At 42.2% G+C, this 20,478-nt stretch overlaps 1 protein-coding gene across 1 annotated transcript in view; it reads right to left on the bottom strand.

The window, feature by feature from the left end:
• The window catches only part of T265_09180 (hypothetical protein), a gene marked incomplete at both ends in the record, with an annotated part of 59,093 nt that overhangs the window by 29,775 nt on the left and 8,840 nt on the right, over positions 1-20,478 (bottom strand). The window contains 2 exons of the mRNA XM_009175191.1: positions 8,490-8,644; positions 11,731-11,818. Of these exons, the coding sequence (XP_009173455.1) occupies positions 8,490-8,644; positions 11,731-11,818 (243 nt within the window). The remainder of the gene's footprint in view (positions 1-8,489; positions 8,645-11,730; positions 11,819-20,478) is intronic.

Here is a 20,478-nt window from a genome sequence, read left to right as displayed (position 1 = left end):
CAAAAAATCCGACCACACGAGGCCTTTTGTGCTCACGGGTGTCATGAGACTAGGGCAGAGAAACTGGGTAGTTTTAAACTGTTTCGCACAATATCACAGGCCTGAAGACTAGTCTGAATGACTGAACATCTAACTGGGTTTCAACCACCTCATGACAGCCTCGCGGACCCTTACTTGGATCTCGTGGTACAAGTGCTGTTAGCAAATTTGATCTCTCTCTCTCTCTCTGGTCTGGACCAACCGGGCGAAAACGAAAACCATGAGAAAACGCGAAGACGGGACCTCGAAACGAGATTCAACACCACACGTTCAGGTGCGGTCCAAAATGAAACGAGGACGCACACAGCCCAACAGGTCGCCTGTTCAGCCCACCATGCAAGCAGTTTGAATCATGATAGTTTGCCCGTCGAGGGCCTGTGTGTCATACACGCTGCCCCCAAAATTTCACACTCAGATGTGGACCCATGTTGTGTCGTGACATAGTCCCCTCTTAGTAAGTTCGTTGTAGGTATGCCCACTTTATCTACCCCTCATAGAATTTACCCTGCTGTGTGTTCCTATGGCAGTTGTGTTACTGTTTGTGGGAGCAACATCAAGAAAAGTCAACTCTCAATCGTCCCTCGTCTCGAAGCTTGCAACTGTTCAGTATGATAATGCCTGCAGATTACGAGCAATGTGGACGGTTTCGTTTGAACTTGCTTTAGAGCTTGCTTTCCAGCTGGGGAACCCAGCGGTAAGTAGTAAAAGCATGACCTGGGTGCACAAACGCAGACAGCTTTAGAAGTCACATTATCTCACTGATTAATCCAGGTGGTATGCTTTTTTGTCTTCAATTCACTCTTCCATGGATGTGACTCGTGTTGAGCTGAGTGCATGCTACTAGCACAAATTCCAGGTAGACGTTTTGTATCCGGCTGCCAAAAACCTCGTTAAGTTCCGGGGTGAATACGCTAAAGAATAAGTAAAATCATCCACTGTATCTAATTGCATGCACCCAAGTGGCTAGACAGCCTTGTTCACTTCTTTATCATGCAAAGTTCCCAAAAAATGAAAGAGGAACAAATGCTAAGTGGTCTGTTGAGTGTTTATCCGAAAATGCCTGCTGAAGCCCGAACAGAAGCTAACAACATCGAGACCGTGGAACTGCTTCAGTGGATTTGGCAAACGAGGTAAATTTTTAAATATATGGCTCCGATGGTGGTGCTACAAACGGGGTCAGCAGGCACCGAAACTGATAATATCCTCGTCCTAAGACGCTGGACACCTATTATGTCGAGGACGACCGGCCTTATGGGGAACTGAGGTTGGCTCGTGTGAACTTTAGATTGCACTTAAAACTGCATCAGAAGCGTGGCTTCTCCAAACGCTTGAAGATCGAAACATTAAAGGACACAACGATTGCGCACACTGGGGGACCCAATCGAAAGTAATTTCGCAGCCGCACTCGCAAGAAGAAATTTAGCCAAGTCATCAAAACATGACCGTTTACAATGAACGGCAATGCACCCCACAAAAAGCAAGAGAAGACGATACTAGAACTGCCAGTCTAAGCCGCTTTAGTGGGTTGTTCTGTAATGCATCAGACAAGCGGGGATCAACGAACACCAACCGTGGTGATGCAACGAGACGCCTCGACTAAAGAATCAGGTGGAAGAAACCATTTGTTCAGCCAGTTAACCATTATTCTGACTGTTTTCCACACCATTCTGACAAACTTGAAAATCACCCGGACGATTAACGATTTGAGAACGGGGAAAAACCCTTAGAATATAGCATCATTCTTGAGCTTAAGACTTCCCCGCTCGATATGGTGTAGATTAATGTGGTCAATAAAGAAGGGTACTTTAGTTCGTCAACCATTCTCGAAGAACGGAGACAAGCCAGTCTGTGATAACTCTCTGAGCATCAATCAGCCTTATCGATACAAGAGCTAAATATCCGCAAAAGTTTTGCTCAAACGGATTTCTACTGTCCGTTTATCGTTAAATCAGATATCAATCGACCTGGTCCCCCGTCCCCGGTGTCTGGTGTTGAAACCAAGACTGGGTTACCATTTTTGTGTACCTTGTCCCGGGTCGACTGGCGCCATTAGTTGCAGTATACAATAATCAGAAAGCAGCCTTATTCATGTGCAGAGATCAGCATTCACAAAGCGAAGTAAAATAGTAGGGTTTATACCCTCCAATGGATTATACATAATAACTACTTTAAGCTGAATGCACCACCCATTTGTATCGCTTTTTGACGTAGAAGTCACTATTTTTCCGGATATCACAGGCTTATTACAACACTCCTATCTTGAAGAATAACAAAAAAACAGGGTACCGAACTTGCTATTTTTTCTTACCATCGGCTCTACCTAGTGAACCAAAGCTAACGTCACACAAATTGGAGGATACATCCCCACACGACTTATTGAAGCGATTGCCATGAAACATATGTGGACAAACTGTTTTGAAATCTATCATCACGGGGCTGGCAAATAAGTCCCGTCATTTTTATAATTTGGATGGCGTTAAACGGCACTTTTGACGAGTCTAATCAGTTATGGCAACCTACTGCTCGCTAGTCAGTCAAAAAACTATCGGAGATGCGCGTTGGTCTCATCAGGCATGATGAGCTTGTGATTTATTGGTTAGTTGAAAGAAGCGACGTTTGGCGGAAATGCAATCTAACAAACAAATTTTATCGCATTTTCCTGACCAATCGCGGGGAATTTTCATTCGAAAAAGCATCGATTTATAATGTTCTTCGAAACTAACATTCATTTGTGTTGCTAACCTATTGTAAACCCTTTTTAATACTCTATCAGAGGCCACGTTTGTTTCATCATGATTACTCATACACGTGCGCGATGCATGATGCGGACAGATTTTCCTGTCCGCCATGCGCGATTTCCTAACTACTTAGTCTTAGCTTTGATGCAATTAGACTGGTACACACACACAACTTCATGCCCATACAGACGCAACAATCTTACCGTAAAGTGCTTTGAAGAGACATCTATGAAACTCTAAACCGAAGTAGTAGTGTTTCAAACAGTAATACTTTTGAGAACGGAAAAAAGTGATGCGCGCAAAGCGCATCATCTCGGCTGTCTGAGAGTGGAAACTGCTTCCCGCAGTGTGGGAACTAGTGGTATCTCCCCATTCCTTCAAATGATCATAGAGAAACAATTCCAAATTTTACACACTTTTCATAACGTAAAATTTGCTAACTCACAAGCAATTATGCACGTCCTCGGCGCCATCGAGCAACTGACGTCTAAATCGAGAAAAAAATGTCTGTAGCAGACTTGAGAGTAAATGGAACAAGGAAAACAATTATGCTTGTCTACGTAAATAGTATCGACTAAACACCAACACTAATTTGCTGCTGTTTATCGGCGATGTAGGTGATGAACGTCTTCGGGGATATGCAATAAATCGATATGACAAGGTCTAACAACAGTGGTGAATTTTCTGTCCAGATGAACGAACGAGAAAATCCTACCAAAAAACGGGGGCGGCAATGCGCGATTTTGTAAAAGAAAGTCTTCATAGTAACTTTGTAAAGTCAGGGTTCGTGTTCCCTTCGTCCACCTTCTCTGATCGCGAAATTTAAGCGTGTCAACTGGATGAAATGAAATGTTTTGTCTTATTGTTTGCCTGGCAGACGTTCGGCGCTGTTATTATTATTATTATTATTATTATTATTATTATTATTATTATTATTATTATTATTATTATTATTATTATTATTATTATTATTATTATTATTATTATTATTATTATTATTATTATTATTATTATTATTATTATTATTATTATTATTATTATTATTATTATTATTATTATTATTATTATTATTATTATTATTGTTGTTGTTGTTGTTGTTGTTGTTGTTGTTGTTGTTGCTAATGCAGACAACATCAGCGTTCCGAAAACTGTCGCGCGCAATAAGAGTGCATCGATTTCGCTCCTTAATTAAACACTCAAAATGTATTCAAATATATTTTCGGTGATTCTTCTGTGTTAAAATTTATTTGTTTTTCAAGTGCTGATCTGGGTCACTTGTTATGATAGTAAAATTTCCACAAACAAAAGGGAGGATAGAAGTAATGCTGAACATTTCAGCATATGTTGAGAATTCCATAGATAAAATAATGAAGCTAAAAATTTATTATTTCGCATGAGGATTTGAATCTGATAAACTACACTCACTTCAGACTAGAACTTCTGTATCGAATTCGAGGTAGTGCGCGAAGTGGTGTGCTCATTTGTGACGTCTGAGTACTGCTTGAGACACTTTCAGTTCCCGGATGGGCCGGTAGTGAAAAGTGCGTGGAACCATTCCCTGCCCCACTTTCACAACTCCGGGACCTGCGAAGCCGTTTTAGGGAAGGGAACGACGTTGCTCGTAGTGAACCCAACAGACCCACATTACGTCTTGTCTCCATGTTCAATGGAAGTGGTGTGTTGGAACGAAAAAACGCATGCTGTTCTATGCACTTTTTCCAAAATATTTTGCATCCGGCTTGTGTGAAGAAGCTGAACTCCACAAGGTCTCTCCCGATATCCTTAAAAACATAAGAGAATAATGTGAAAGAATTACTGGAACCAGATGACTCTTGAACCATGAAAGAAAAGGCTTAAAAGGTCTGGCAAGACCTGTAATTCACAACTCGTCCAGAAAGAGAAGTTTGGTAGAGCTTACAATCTACGAGTGAAGTCAGTCTGTTGGAAAGCCAAGTAACGCCTGAGAACGTATTCATTTTTCATTGTGAATAATCAGAAATCGATGCCTAAGGACTATCTTCTGATTACTTTATTGCCACTATTAAAAACCAACTTGTCGTCTCTGACGAAGAACACAGGAATTCACATGGCTTCGGCAAATTCTCAGCAGAGCTGAGAACTCAAGCAGACGCTCAAAAAACCTCATTTGAACCTTATTGAAGCGTTATTTCCACAAGATGCATTCGTTTTGCATGAAAGCACATCAGGATAGGAAGGACCCAGTCAGCTGAGTTGGTCCTGTATAGTAGAATGAGTCGCAATCCACTCCTATGTTGAGCAGGAAAAAATTATACAGGGAATGCAAATTAACATTTATTTTACCAGGAAAATAAAGATAGCGCGCCACTGCTAAAGTTGGGAAGTAATGTAAGCGTCCGGGGGATTTAGGATCCCTGTTTGGGAGCCGCACCCTTTGGGAGAGCGCTAATTAAAACATTTCTGATGAGGAAGGCACTATGAGATTGCTACGGGTCTGATTCTGAAGAAGTAGTATAGCCAGTGGTTGTTTGTTTGAGGTACGTGAGACCTCATGTCAAACTGCGCTCTTCTTGTGAAAAAGAAATATCCTTCGACATTCGAGAAATACACTCATTTGCAAATCAATTTGGTTTTTACGGGAGACTCAAGTGAATCTCTCGTTTATGATTTCGAAGTGTTTTCAGCAACCTTGTGAGTAGTATCCTTCGACATTGCCCATACGTTTTTCCTCAATGTTTTGCCTGCGTCTTCGAAGAGAATGAAGTGTGTTTACTTTCGACAAAGTTTTGGTCTCCACTATGAGTTAGCGAAATTCATCTCAGTGTGTAAAAGCTTTACTTGTTCTTGTCCATCGGTGATTTTCTCTTCCGAAAGGGAAGGCTCCGCCGGGAATTTAAAAGGGATTTGTTAAAAAAAAATAGGTGCTCTAATAGAATATGAATAGGTCTAAATCCGAATTTAAACTGAAAAGAAGGGAAATGATAAGTTAACGCTTCTTTATTCGCTGCTGAATGTCGGAAAATTTTCAGACAAGCTTGATTGGCTAGCATTCTTGCTGTGTTGTTTAGAGTCAACTCATAAAAATGAGAAAATTCCACACAAATTCCTCGACACCAAAATTCATTTTGAACTAGCCACTTTATTTAGGAAATCACGTTAGTTTTCGAATGGTAATGCGAAGTTTAAGAGTGTGTGGAAACCTTAACTCTACTGATGTGAAGTGCTTAACACAACCCATTGGTTGGAGTTTTTATATGAGACGAGAAGAGCACACAAAAGCTCGTCAAGGCCTAGGTTCGGGGTTTAGGAGCTAACACGGATGTTTATTATGATATGTTCATTTACTGGCGAGCAGTACACGTGAACAAATTTTGGCCGCCTGATCAGCCGTATGTTGAAGGGAAACATCCCGGACTATGACCTGAACGTTAGATGGGCATCAGTATTCAGTGAGTGAGCCCTCACGGTCGCGTAACCAGGACCACAATAGCGTGGAGAGAGAGCAACCTGAATTACCTTACTCCGAACACGCATGTGTGCGTCTCTTTGTATTGTGGTGCGCGGAACTTGCCGATTGGGTGGACAGTAGAGTCCATCGGCCACACAAAGGTCCTAGCTGCAAAACTTTGCTAGTGGAATCAAGCTTTTGACGCCAAAATATTGAATTTTTCTGAGCATGTGCTCAAACCAAAAACCACCCTAATCTACGTTCGTATATTTGCAACTTACCCATTATTATTGTCCACTGAAGCAATCATACCTCTAGCGGAAAAAGATTGGTGGAATACTGTCCTAACACCTCTGAGAACCCTAGATGTCCATATGGGTCTAAGACATTTGGACTCTTACTCTGAACCCAAGTGCTTGTCTATTTTAGTCCATCAGAGACATCTCGTGGTTTTCGGAAATTCAATCCTATTGCGCGAATACCGAGCCCCGTGGACAACTGAGCGAAGTGCTCGGGTATTGTAAACGCGCGCCGCGCAGCCGGTGCACTGTGCGATTTGGGTGAACCAAACATGACTGTTCACACGTGACAACAGTCTGATATCAAGGCTAGGTTTCAAACAGGCACACAACCCAACACAGAGACGCGCACGCGTAAAAAAAACGACCAACACACTACGGTCTCACCAATCACAACGTATGAGGACGCACTGACCAGCCTGGCCGAGTTCGCTGGTAGTTTCAGTCATCTGTCCCTCAGGCCATCCTCAGTGGTCGAGAGGTGAGACAATTTTATCTAGAGTGCCCCATTATGTAGTCACCTGCGTTTCATTATGAACCGGAAACCTAGATAGCCCAGACCCCCCCCCCGCCGGCCTCCACCGAGGTGACATAGTGATCATGCTAATGATTGCAGTGAACCATTTTAATTTGAATAAGCACCACATCAGTCGAAGACACATGAGGGTGGGGAACGTAAGCCGAAACTAACTTTCCCAAATTTATACGGTCAAAATGATCAAGACTAGCTCATTTGACCTAGCGTTTCAAGGACAAAGGATTTCTGATAGGTGCTCTTTCACAACTGAATTAAGCGACCTAAAACGTCTGGAGAAGAAAACTTACTTTGACCACTTGAATTTTCGAGCGCATGAGTATATCGAAAACTACTGTCGATCCAATCAAGATTCTTCATCGGCTAGTTTTGAGTGGCTAGAACAGCTGCACATGAAAAGAATACTATAGATATCTTGTTGCCAGTCAAATCTTATTTTTCCTTTAACGCTTTTCGAGCTCTTTAGATTGGTAATGTTGTCCACTACAAGTGTTCCATCGATAAGGGAAGATAACTCGAAGAACAAAACGAGGTGAAATTTGATACATTCTGCTATTTTTCACGACGCCATAAAATAAAGCGCTTCCTATCACAGCACCTCAGGAAAAAAGCAATGTCATTAAAACGCAGCTCCATGAAAATGTCAATAGTTGGTTTAAAATTACTGATCATCCGATTTGTTGATTGTTAGTTCTATAGCGTTTTGTGAAAATATTTAGAATTAACCTTTTCCCCAGCTTTGTAGTGTCGTCACTTTTGCAAAAGGGTTGTCTGTGGCCAGGTAATTTCTCTCCCTTACGGACACAGGTGTCGAATTATGCTCTCAGCAGATTAGGTCGAGCCATCTGCCTGTGGTCATTTGGAAGGTCACCCACAAGTATAAATGTAATGATTAGAGTAAAACAACCCAAGAAACATCCTGTGAAATGAATCGTGTGAACCGAGTGGAAAACTTATGGACATTTTACGAAAAAAGGGACAGTTATGGTGAACTGCTCTCATTCAAAGTACCGAAAGGAAAGCAAAACGGAAACACCTGATCTGTCAAAAGTTATCAAATTAATTCTTAATCTACCGAACTATGTGCCATACCACACTAATCATAAGCAATAAATTACCCCTCTTTCCCAGCTCACTTGTTCGTCCGTATGGAGTTTGATAAGAAATTTTCGTCGTTTGAAACAAAGTTTGCGTATCTTCACCCATCCGAATCCATTGACACGTGAGAAATTTCGAAACACAACGATTCCGACATAAGTGACTCCCAAATTGAAGTCCTCATCCGTGGCATCCTGTAAACATGGATTTATTGTCAATAAATCAAATCATGTGGTAGTAAACTATTAAACGTTGGATTGTGACAGACCCATGGATCAGCCAGGTTCAAGATTTATGGCAGAAATTTGAATTTGCTAAGTGGGCGACCATTTCCTCACCAGGATGAAGCTCACTTGTCGTACGTATGGAGTTTGATAAGAAATTTTCGTCGTTTGAAACAAAGTTTGCGTATCTTCACCCATCCGAATCCATTGACACGTGAGAAATTTCGAAACACAACGATTCCGACATAAGTGACTCCCAAATTGAAGTCCTCATCCGTGGCATCCTGTAAACATGGATTTATTGTCAATAAATCAAATCATGTGGTAGTAAACTATTAAACGTTGGATTGTGACAGACCCATGGATCAGCCAGGTTCAAGATTTATGGCAGAAATTTGAATTTGCTAAGTGGGCGACCATTTCCTCACCAGGATGAATTGCCCATTACTGAACGCCACTCCGAACAGGCAATTTATGGCGGAAGAAAATATTGAAAATGGGCATTTTTGGATACGTTCATTACTAGATCGTCAAATAGACAGCCACAAACGCATTCGGACCTAAATCGAAGCTTCCAAAACAACCGACCGAATAATTACAGACAAGGTTGCACTCAGACAGATTTTGAAGTCTAAGATAAAGGACGAAGAAGGTCAATGCAATGTCATTCAAAGGAAAGTACATCAAGGAAATTTTATTTGCCGATCGCCCAGAAAACCCTACAGGATCAACGCGGTAGCTTTAGGGGAAGAAGAGTGGTAAATTGACCACAAGACTTTCACGACCGCGTGATGCGTCGGTGGCCTAAAAACTCCCGGATACACTATGGAGACAGCACCATATAAATCTAAAGAAAGATTGAATCTAATGATGGACAACAATACGCAATGCAAGATGCAACGCGAGGATTGCAAAGAAACACCGCTTTGGACAAACGGAAAGAAGATTTTCAACGGGACCACATGAGAACAGTTAAACACGCCGTGCTCAAAGACTAGGGAGAGCACGAGTTTGACTGGGACGACATTCGACAAAGAAAAACGAAAGTGTGTGATTTTTTTTTCTTAGCATGGTAGCCTATCGAAGACCCCTTCAACACATTCAGACTGATCGTGCTGATTAACCGTTGCGAACAACAGAACTTTGTTACTGCAGTGCCAAATATAACAAACAGAACCAGATGAAGAACTCCTAGAAGTAGGAGGAAAGCTCAAAGACAGCGAATAAATATGAGCCCAACAAATAGAGAACAATTGAGGAGGCATCGGATTAACCGGTTAGGTGCAAGGAAAACAGTAATTTTACAGGAGAAAAGGAGGAAGCGTAGCCAACCAGTCAAACCCTAGAATATTGGACCACAACGTAATGCAATTTGAGAACGAGCCAAAAATGGAACAAAAACCACTAAAAATAGAAGGTATCCGGATCACCAAACATAAAAAACATAACAAGACAAAGCAAAGTTTGAATAGGTCTGTCAGAACAAAGCTATCCTATAGGCCAATCGAGTGTAACAGAAATCACGGATGGATCAACTGACGAACAGAAAAGCTGAGCCTCAATGAATCAATCTTGTCAATAAATACTTTTTAGATAGGCACTTTTAAAAGCTATATAAACGCCCGCTTACTGGTGGTGGAACGTTTGAAAAGCCCCGATCAGCCACTAGTGTTGCGCACTTATATGGAGTATATCATCTGGATACACCCAGTCATCGGCTGCAGTCGGTATTTATGCTATCTCATTCGACTATAATGGCATCGACTGATTTAGCTGTTCACATAACTGGATTCTTGTAACTCACTTGGACAGTGTTGAACAGGTGTCTGCGCTAGCCCTACTCAACCTCTTACGGCGAAGCATCGACACCATAATCCAACATGCTTGTATGCACCATTTCCGTGGGCACCGCGTTCTACTTCCACATGGTCAAGTTGAATTTGCATCAGTTTATCACCCCACGATAGTCTTCCTGAAAGAGGATAACCGTAACGTGAGACTCACCTAGAACCCAACCGAATCTCTAGTTTATGAGGTTTTTAAGCATCAACAATGAGAGATTCAGCTGGGTTCCAGGTGAACCCCACCATCAAAACCAAATTGGTATACAAATGAGTGTACTTCGCTAATTTCGTGCAATTTGGGTTCAATTAGAACATGAGTTTGACGGAAACTCGAGGTCTGTGGCTAAGTGATGAGCCCCGAAAGGGGTAAAACCGGTCATGGACCGTCAAACACTTTTCAGCAACCTTATGAGTAGCGTATTAAGGATAACTATACTTCACAAAGAAGTAACTCAAAAGAATGAACGAAAGACAGTTGACATACCTGCTCTGCCATGCTGTACGGTAATTCTCGGAATACGCTGTAGCAGCAACAGGCCATACGCAGACACTCATGGCGAAAATGTTTTTACACATGCAGTCAAACTATCAAAACAAGAACCCCTTTAGAATGCCGAAGCAGAGGAAGTTCTTATTTCTGAGCTCTGTGATTCCACCAATTGACATTTACTTGGATTTGCGTTGCGGCCTTAATCTCCACGTGGACAGTTTGAAAAACTTAGTTCCTGTCATTTGGCTAAGTGGTAACGGCTCCCGACGTTCGTCGTACAATTACAATTTCACATCTTGTCAGCTAGTTCAGGTTTACAATGAAGTCAGGCCATCAAATCAGTTGACATGCAGTACGTAGAGGCAAGGCAAAAGAGTGCAAGTGTAAGACTAGCGAAACAATGCACGAGGCAACAGTAGCAAACAGTCACCTGGTAGCAAACGAAGACTTGGGATATGGGTCGTTCACAGTGCACAAGGCTTAGGTGCTTTTATCGTACTGCGACCAATAAGCTGAACTGAATACTGTCAACGCCTTCCTTCGAAAAAAATCAATACTGACCTAGCAACAAATCCAGGTTGTACTATCAAGCTGATGCATTACTATCGCCGCACTACAACGTAAAGAAAAGCGATGTGTCAAACACCTCAATTTGCTCGATTTATATTAATTAGTTCAAACACCCAATACCAAGCTATCCACGTCTGAATGATAGTACATTAAACAAAAGGACACTCCCCAGCCATCAGATAAATCTAGGAGATCGACCGTATACAGACAAAACCTGTGTTCCGATGTCGTCTTCATATTGACCTACCATTAAAACCCCCCTATACGTATCAGCAGCACGATCACTAAGGCAAGGATCTTGTCACGTTTGCGAACAATTTATTGACCAGGACTGTGGAAGCGTGAATCATCACAATAAGTGTTCAAGCCGTTTGTTCGGTACAGACAGGCCATTTAAGATCAAGAAGAAATTCACTCGGTTTGGTAGAGCTCGAAGAAAGAAACAGTCAACTTGGGTAAAACAAACCTTTACGGGATGCAGAAGAACTCCGTACAGTTCCACTTTACGTGCGGCATCCAGAAGGCGATAGTCAGCCTCCGATTTTGTCAGTCCACTACGGAAACAAACAGAAGACAATAGACATTACGGTTTTCCACTGTGGCGGTGAACGCTGGTCACACGTTATCAAACTAAGTGTAAATGAAAATCTTGTGTAATGCAGGAAAGCACAGTTCGTCTGGTAACCGATTATAAAGTTCCCCAAACATATTCACTTAGTAATCGAATAAAAACAAACTATACTCTGAAGCGGTAAGGACAAACAACTCTTCTCAACCATCTCAACAATAGAAGGACAAGATTGTACTATTCAGAGTCGCAACCATCCTGCCGTTCTGCTTGCTGATCGCAATTAACATCACCTTAACGACAAGGTGGCCGAAAATCGAATGGTTAACTTTAGAAACGTTTTAATAGTCACGTGTAAGGACATCCGTTAGGGACAAAGAAAAGCCGGCAGAGCTGCATTCAAATTCGCATGAAAAGGAAACAGCCGTGGAAACAAGTAACATTAATCTCAGCCATTTGGAGTCGAAGAAAACATATGCGGGCCGCACATTCTAGTCAGGACTTTCATCGACAATGTTTACTAAAATTAGCATAGAAGAGCAAAAGCCCTACAATGAATTCCATAGACAATTTGCGTAAATTAAAGCTCAAAGGGATTAACTGCCGGCTAAACGTATGCGAAAGCCTTCTAATTAGGAGACCGACTGAATGAGATGCATTCGGGAAGATGCGCATCACGTGGTATGTGGAAATTTGGAACAATGAGCTGTTTTACTCATAGTCGAACTCGTGTGACAGTTGTATAAACCTTCCGCATGAGTGGAGTTGCAACACACAAGCTATATTGATTGAAGGGGTCTTTAACCGTAAGTTGCTTCGAAATAGTCTGGTAAATTGGAGTCATGAAAAACACTAATAATTTAATCTAATAATTTGGAACAACAAGAAGCAGAAGGTACAGTAAGCCATTGGCATCAAGGACCGAAAACTTCGAAACTTTTCTGATGTTCGTAAGGCCTGTCCTGCAATTTGCCATCTGTGGGGCGAAAAATATTAAACTTGCAAGTAGTACTAACTATTCCCTTTGCACAGCAACTCCCTCCACGATAAATTTAACCCTTATCGGACCTCGTTGCTGTAACTTCCGGCTTCATGAGATGAACTACCAACTGCACCGAAGTACAACTCAATATCTGAATGAAAGAAAATTCGTGTTTTCTCGGTTGTACAAGTAATGGTGCTGGTAGCTGTAGGCAGGAAACACGTAGAGGGATGAATCCTCCACCTTTTTGGGGGTGCCTCGCACTTGGACACGTTTTTGGATTTCATCCCAATATGTATAGTCATTATAGAGAATCCGTTGCGCCTCAAAACGGACAACAAACAGTATTACGATGCTGAAAAATCCCCAGACTCCGCTTCCAGGTGGTGAGTTCTTGTGCACCGGATATAATCGCTTCATTCACTTAGACTCGCTGATTTGTAGGGGAACGACTGCCAACATGCTGCCACAGTTATGTATTTTGCCGAGTTGTGAAGACAGAACAGTGCGTGGACACCAACTATGCTTTAACTGGATCAATTTTGTCTCAGAGCAGCAGAGCTTGGTGGTCAAATCGCCGCTTGTTTCCGTAACTGATATCAGCTGAATCGAAATAGGAAATCCGCAATCAGTTTGTATTACTACGCAACAGGAGCAACATTTGAGGTCCCGTTTCCCAAGTTGGTTGTGAGCTGATCTTTGTCAGTAAAGGCGCACTTTGTTGGTACTCACAACCTAAACCATATACCACCCTTCTGACTATTTACATGTAGCGAAGCTAATTGACGCGTAGACATTCGCTGACGTAAGAAACAACGATGGTAACTACAGAAGAAAAATCACCATGCTCAGCTTGGCCAATAAAGTATCACATGGCGGTCTGTGAGAAATGAAGCCCCGGAAAGAAAACTGTCCATTTCAGAATGAGTTATAGAGATTTCGTCTACACAGCAGCTACGGAAGATTAAAACTCGGACCACTGATTTGAAGGCTTGGGAGAGTGAAATTATCCAACTGAAGTGGGGGCCCGGTGGGATACAAAAACGGTTACAGTGTGTGAAAGCTGACGAAGAAACCCCAATGCCTCCGAGCCAACAACACCATAATTTATGACATATTGCTGCGTACGAAGGACGTAAAATGAGGAAGTGAAACAGTGCATCACGTTGACAGGCAACAAAAGCCTGGCTGTAAGATTTAAATCTTGATATAACATCTGAGGTCAGATATTATGCGGTGAGGCGAGTGGAAAGTCCGCGGTCTCGACAATTACAGAAAATGACGACTGTAAGTTAATTGGCTGTATCTCCTACGCAGGTGTGGGCACCCTATTGACGAAAACAAGCTATTTTTGAATGCCATCTTTTGTAAGAGGGCGAAGAGAAGTTTGAAGAGAAGCGTTCCCATCAGACCTCAAGCTACACGGTTTTCAGAAGCAATACGTTCACCTGACAACAACAGCAAGCATAACACAATATAATAGGTTTGCATATCAAGCGTTCAAACTTTTTAAAGGTCACATATCTCTTCTGGATTTCTTTAAAGTTAGTGAACTCATGTCTAGTGCCTCTGACCTTTATTATGTTAAGCATGGATAGAGTTATTTCTGCTTGGCGTTTGGAAGAACCGAAGAATTGATGCATCGTATTCAGGGAAACTTCGGCTATCCCGATTAAGTAGCGTTAAGTAGCGTTGGTATGTAGACTGTTCCGAATTACCCACTGGCGATCAGCTGATTCAAAGTTACTTAATCAATGTCCAAGACAGCCTATTGCATTGGAATAGACACGATCTGTTGAGATAGGTTGAGGTTAATTTCACTGTAGCAGTTGTTCACTGTGCAGCGACATATCATGACATGTCAAGAGTTAAAAACCACCCATACCATATCAAAAATGTTGTCGACTAAAATCTCGCGGAAAACGTTCACGAGAGGATTTTCCTATTCTGATGAAACACAGTTGTTCGGACACAAGTGACAAACTGTACAGATACGAAAAGCACGTTTATGCTTGTCCGTGTTCTCCATCTCCCATCACTCACCAAAGTGTATCGAACCACCCTGAGTGATCTGACTCGTCTAAATACCATTTGTCATACTTCACACAGGTTAGCCACAAACACGGTGGGAATTTCCTCTGAGAAGGATGAGTTATATGCTGATATATATATATATACATATATATATATATATCCAGATAACGTGAATATGGCCGCAGAACAGTGCGGACAGAATATTCCACAGCAATAACATTGTTAATGAAATATCCCGATATCAAAAGCCATTAGCATCAATCGGGTAGCATCACGGCTGTTAACTCAACGCTGAGTTGGACGGGGTATGGTGAAAGTCACTGACCTACATAATCATGACAAAGTACCAACAAATATCACCTCGCTGGCTATTGGTGTAACCAGTCATCTTCATCTCCATCATCACTGCCTAAGAACTAAAGGCGAGCAGAAAGCGAACCAAAACAGATCCAAACTGCAACGTCTTGTTTTCATGAATCTGAAGCGCTTCATTCAGTCTAAACCAAAATTATCCACGGGAGGATAACGAACGGCTCTGATCGCACACTTCACACTTGACTTATCCTGAAGCGAGCGCCGCCTACTAAGAAGGGAAACCCCCTAATCATAACCACCATTCCTACTCGACAAGAAACCGTTGTAACCGCAACCATAGCCCCGTGTAAATGTTTTACGCGTTGAAAAGTACACTTGAGAGTGCGTGAAATGATATAGTATGGGATCACTCAAAAAGAAGCTAAAAAGTAGTGGCCACAGATAGTACATGAAATGGAATGCTCCGAAAAAGACTTGGTTAAGACTTACATTAGTGATTGATGTAACTCCATCACCCGCATTAGATACGAGTCCGGGGCCGCACGTAGACGATGGTGCTTGCGGAGGTATGCATAAGATTTGCAGTCAGTTTCTTTGTAGTCACCAAACTCAGCTACAAAAGGAATTATACAGAATGGCTAACAAAATATTAAAAGGACATCAAAAGGGTGTTTTCCGCAAGAGTGGTTCAAGGGGAAAGCGGGGAACTCTTGTATGATATCCTCTGTAAGGATTAGGGACATTAAATTGGTAAGAAAGCGTAAAGCAACCAAAACAGCCTTTCTGTACATATCTGTCATGCTATCTGAAGGGAGCAACATGGTCGTACTGTTGTTAGGTTGCCAAATCCTAGACGAGAGCGGTTGAGAAGCATAGCTTGGGTTCGAAACATGGCAGTAGGAAACACAGGTCAGTGCGTTCGAATGCAGAGTCACTGCGAAACATCAGGGGAGTTTGGACAGGCAAATGTTGACCAGAGCGTTCAAAACTTGAAGCCGAGGAGAAAATATGCAAAGTGGAAGAGAATTTCAAAGATGAAATGCCCGCTAAAAATGAGGCAAAATTGTTGTGTTAGGCATTTGGGCAGAAAAACTGGATAGGTTGGTTAAATGAGCGTAGGAATTTTCAGCGACTGAACGATTGTGGGGGTCAGAGGGAAGAACCGATTTCAGTGCAGCATTTTTCGTGGTATCGACGGTTAAATAAAAGAGCGGCGACAAATTCAGACAGTGAAAGAGGGCCTCTATCGATCAAGGAAGCTGAATAATTGGTACAAGTCGAAGATGTGTGGAGGAAGCAGTACTGAAAACATCACAGTAAAAATTCATAGTGGACGCATCTGGAGTTTGTGCAACAAATGGTCGGGAAGGAAGTAGGTATAAGAACGAAAAACAAAGGCGCTTTGACACAGTCATTGATTCCACAAGCGAGGACCAACTGAAACCCTTGGAATAAAGTAGGCAAACGACGAGACAGTTGGATGAGCGAGAGAAAGGATTAGACTCAGCAAAAGTGGGAGGCTGGTAGATGAACAGAAAAGAGAGAAGAATTTATGAATCTGGCAGGACTGAATGTGACCGTGTTCAACAAAACCCATCATCATCACCGTGAACGTTATATCACTGTTCAACACCGATGCTTTGCTGGCGTAGAGTTTATCGCTAGACGTAGATGTCACGGTTGTACGTGGGCTGAGATACTGTCAGGGTGCCCACACCTATACAGGAGGACCCACAACCAAAGCCTTTGGCTCAAACGCCTAACCGTAAGACAGCGGTGTTTGGCGGAAATACAAAGGCAATGCTACTTCTACGGAACAAGTCACCACACCCCAACGTGGAGAACCAGGAGATTATTTGTCAAGCCTTTAACCATTGACCAACCTGGTATGAGAGACTGTGAGTGTCGCGGGGACACCTCTCAGTATAGCTCAATCTGTCGCTGTGGTGCGCAAACCGTCGCACCATGGTAAGATCCATTCTCTTTGTGACGGACCAACAAGCCTAAAAAATGAATGACTGAGTGATGAAAACCTGCTATACTAATGACATGCGCACATTCGCATAGATGAGGTTCATCTATGAGTAGAATAAACGGAAGAAGAGACACGGAGTGTGGAATCAGCTGCAAAGGTGTGGATGCAACCAAAAACAGCAGAAACGAGATCTTTCAAGAACAAGCGGGATTCTGTGCAAGGGGCTCGTCCTCAAGAATGCCTTCTTTGACCAAAATTTGATGGAGGGCGATGCAGAGAGGGGACTGACTACAGACAAAAACTTCACTTTTAGGATAGGATCAGTGGCGCAAAGTGACCGTAAGAAAGGCGAGTGAGATCATCGTTGCTGGATAGCTGTGCCTCAGTGACGACGAGAAGAGATGGGGCAGAGGATAATATGACGTACCGAAAGGAGTTACTGTTCGTGTTAAAAGTCACCTCTCTTTTTGGTAAGTATTGACTTTATTACGTATGGACAAAACTAGTATACTTTTGTGCATACTACGCACAAATCATCCCGCCGTATGCGTGGACACAACGTCCAGTTGTGTCCAAAACGCTGGAAGACAATTTATGGCGTAGGCCGTATAGAGGTATTCATGGAGTGCTGGCATTTGTGTATTCTGGGTTCTCGTCTTTTTGGGAGGTTCTGGAACACCAATCCTATAATAAATGAAGAGCTGTGGTTATTTTCGCTACTTGACCATATATGGTCCTATAAGGTGATTGTGAATTTTTTGAGGATATCCTACAGGAGTATTTCAACCTTGATTCATGTAATCAGGTAGGTTTTTACTTCAAACAAGGGCAGACGAAGACCTGTGCTAGTGCACATCGCTGTGAAGTAACCATGAATAATAGTTTAGTTGTAGCACCCTGAATAATGCCCTACCACTCAAACAGAGCACGAGTGTTGAGCTACTGTCCACTACCCTAGCCTAGACGACGGAAGTTGAGGCGCAGAGGTTGGGTTCGAACCACAGATCTCTCGCATTGACCATTGAGTTATCTCAAGCTCGAACAAATGAATGTGAATGACACCGTAACAGTTGAAGCCATAAAGTGCCTTGGAAAGAAATTCAAAAGCTCCTAATTTCCTTCATTACGGCTACTCAAAATAAAACCAAGTGTATATGGTCGGAACTATTTCCTCGGTTCTGAAACTTCACAACAGGGTGTTCCATATGTTCAAGCAGGCTTGTTTCCTCGTCATTTGAGTACACTCTTAGGAAAATAAACCATAAGAACAGGCTTTTGATCCAGTTTCAAGACGTCAAAGATTCCCACTGCAATTTTCGATATCAGATTCATTATGCTGAACTGCGTACAGATTTGGAAAAAAACTTGCAATAGGTTCATTTACCATTTTCAGTTAAACGGCTTTCGTAATAGCACTTGAAAACATCTGTTCCAGATCTATGAATATCTACAAAACGGCACACACAAAAACGAGAAATTATGGCAGATTTGGCGAAAAACGAGTGGTAATTTATTTGGAACAAATCAATACCAAGTCATATAATCTCGGAGACAAACGTCCGAAACAGACAACAGCAAAATTTATCAAAGCAGCCTTCGCCCACGATTGCTCAAACTTGTCCAAAAGGTAGGTGCAATAACGAACGGATAATATTGATTGGAAAAGACGGTCGGTACGGAAATATCGAGTCCAGCACCTTGCTGCTTTGAAAGTGAGGTGACTTGGATGTTGAAAAATCAAAGCGAACCTTGTCAAAAGTCATATACTAACACCTCAAAAAATCTTCAAACTCAAGAGTAGTCAGATTTTTTAATGTCATGGCTTTCTTCATACTGCTTAAGGTGTAGAACGAAGAAACATTGGCCTCATTCCAGACAACCAAATGTCGTACAGCACCCGTGTTCTGAGTGTTTGATTCTATCAGCCAAAAACAAATCTGTCTAAACAGCGCACTTTCCCCTCACAACTGCTTTTTGAAAGGAGGTATCTTTGAAATGTTCGTAAGAGCTTTTGAAAACGAATACTCGCATCGACTAAATTCCACGGTCATTGTAATTTTCCAGGCACAACTTCCGTGAAATTATCCTGGAAAACTGGAAGCTTTCGGCCTGTCAAACCAACTTAAGAAACATCCGCTTATTCGTTATATTCCCCATGAGGTTTCCGACGACTAGCGAAATCATAAAACTCACTATGCCTATACAGCTGACAACCGTTTCAATACAGTAAGCTGGGCTGGCAGTCTTGTGGAATGTAGGTAGCTCGGGTGCACTGATTGGTTGTTGGTCTGTTCGCCGAGCTTGGCAATTGGATTGCAAACGTTTCATCACCAGTCGAGGTGACATCGTCAATGCAGGGTTGAGTGAGTCCAATCCAACTGGCGGTGCAATCCAACTGCCAAGCTCGGCGAACAGACCAACAACCAGTAAGCTGGGCTAAACAGGCGCTTTTGAATCCGAAGTCTAGAATGAGTGAATAACTCTAATTGTGTTGAAAATTTTTCCGTTAAGTCGAAAAACTTGCAGTTCAATAGCACTGAAGCACGCAGCGCTTCTAATTGTTTCGATGGTAATCCTAAGAGCTCCGCTCGCGATTGCTTTTTGAAAGGAGGCATCCCTGAGTTGTTCGTGAATATCGCTAGTTTTGTTGAAAATTTTTAAGTTGTGTCAAAAAGCGTGCAGTTCAATTACACTGGGGCACGCGGCACTTCTCATTGTTTCAGTAGTACTCCTTCGGGCTTGTGTTTCCGAAATTGAATTCTCTTTCTTTCAGCTAGATTCCTTAAGGATTAAGAGATGTCCACTGTATAGGCCCAAAGTAACAATTTTTCATGGGTAATAGAAACAGATTCCCCGTGATCCCCCGTACATCGGGGCATATCTATTAAAAATAAAGACTTCTTTTTCTCCATCTGCTAATGTGTTTGTGTCTGAGAGTAATTAGGATAAGTTGCACCCGAGGTACGTTTTTATGGTTAATCCTCAGTGAATTCGCCACCGAAACTCTCTTGGCTAACGTCTCACTGGTCATGCAATTGTCTAGCTTGTTGACACCAAAGAAAGGCATTGCCGAGTGGCAATACCACCTCACCCCTAATTGAATAAACTGGTGTCGGATCCTGAGTCTAAATGGTGGGAAATGCGATAGTCATGCCAGATTTACAACACTGCAAACCAGGTGTGCGAACAAATCGCGAACGTTTCTTGTGCAGGACAAAAACCGGCCGTGACAAAATAATTTTTACGCGCGTCTCATGCGCTCTTGACTGCAATCCACTAAGATTCTATTCATCCATATTTTCCATGAATATATATATATATATATATATATATATATATA

The sequence above is a fragment of the Opisthorchis viverrini genome (genome assembly GCF_000715545.1).
Source record: "Opisthorchis viverrini unplaced genomic scaffold opera_v5_261, whole genome shotgun sequence".
In the NCBI taxonomy this organism is placed as follows: Eukaryota; Metazoa; Platyhelminthes; class Trematoda; order Opisthorchiida; family Opisthorchiidae; genus Opisthorchis; species Opisthorchis viverrini.
The sequence above is the reverse complement of the archived record's forward strand: the minus strand, read 5'-3'. Positions and strand labels throughout refer to the sequence as shown.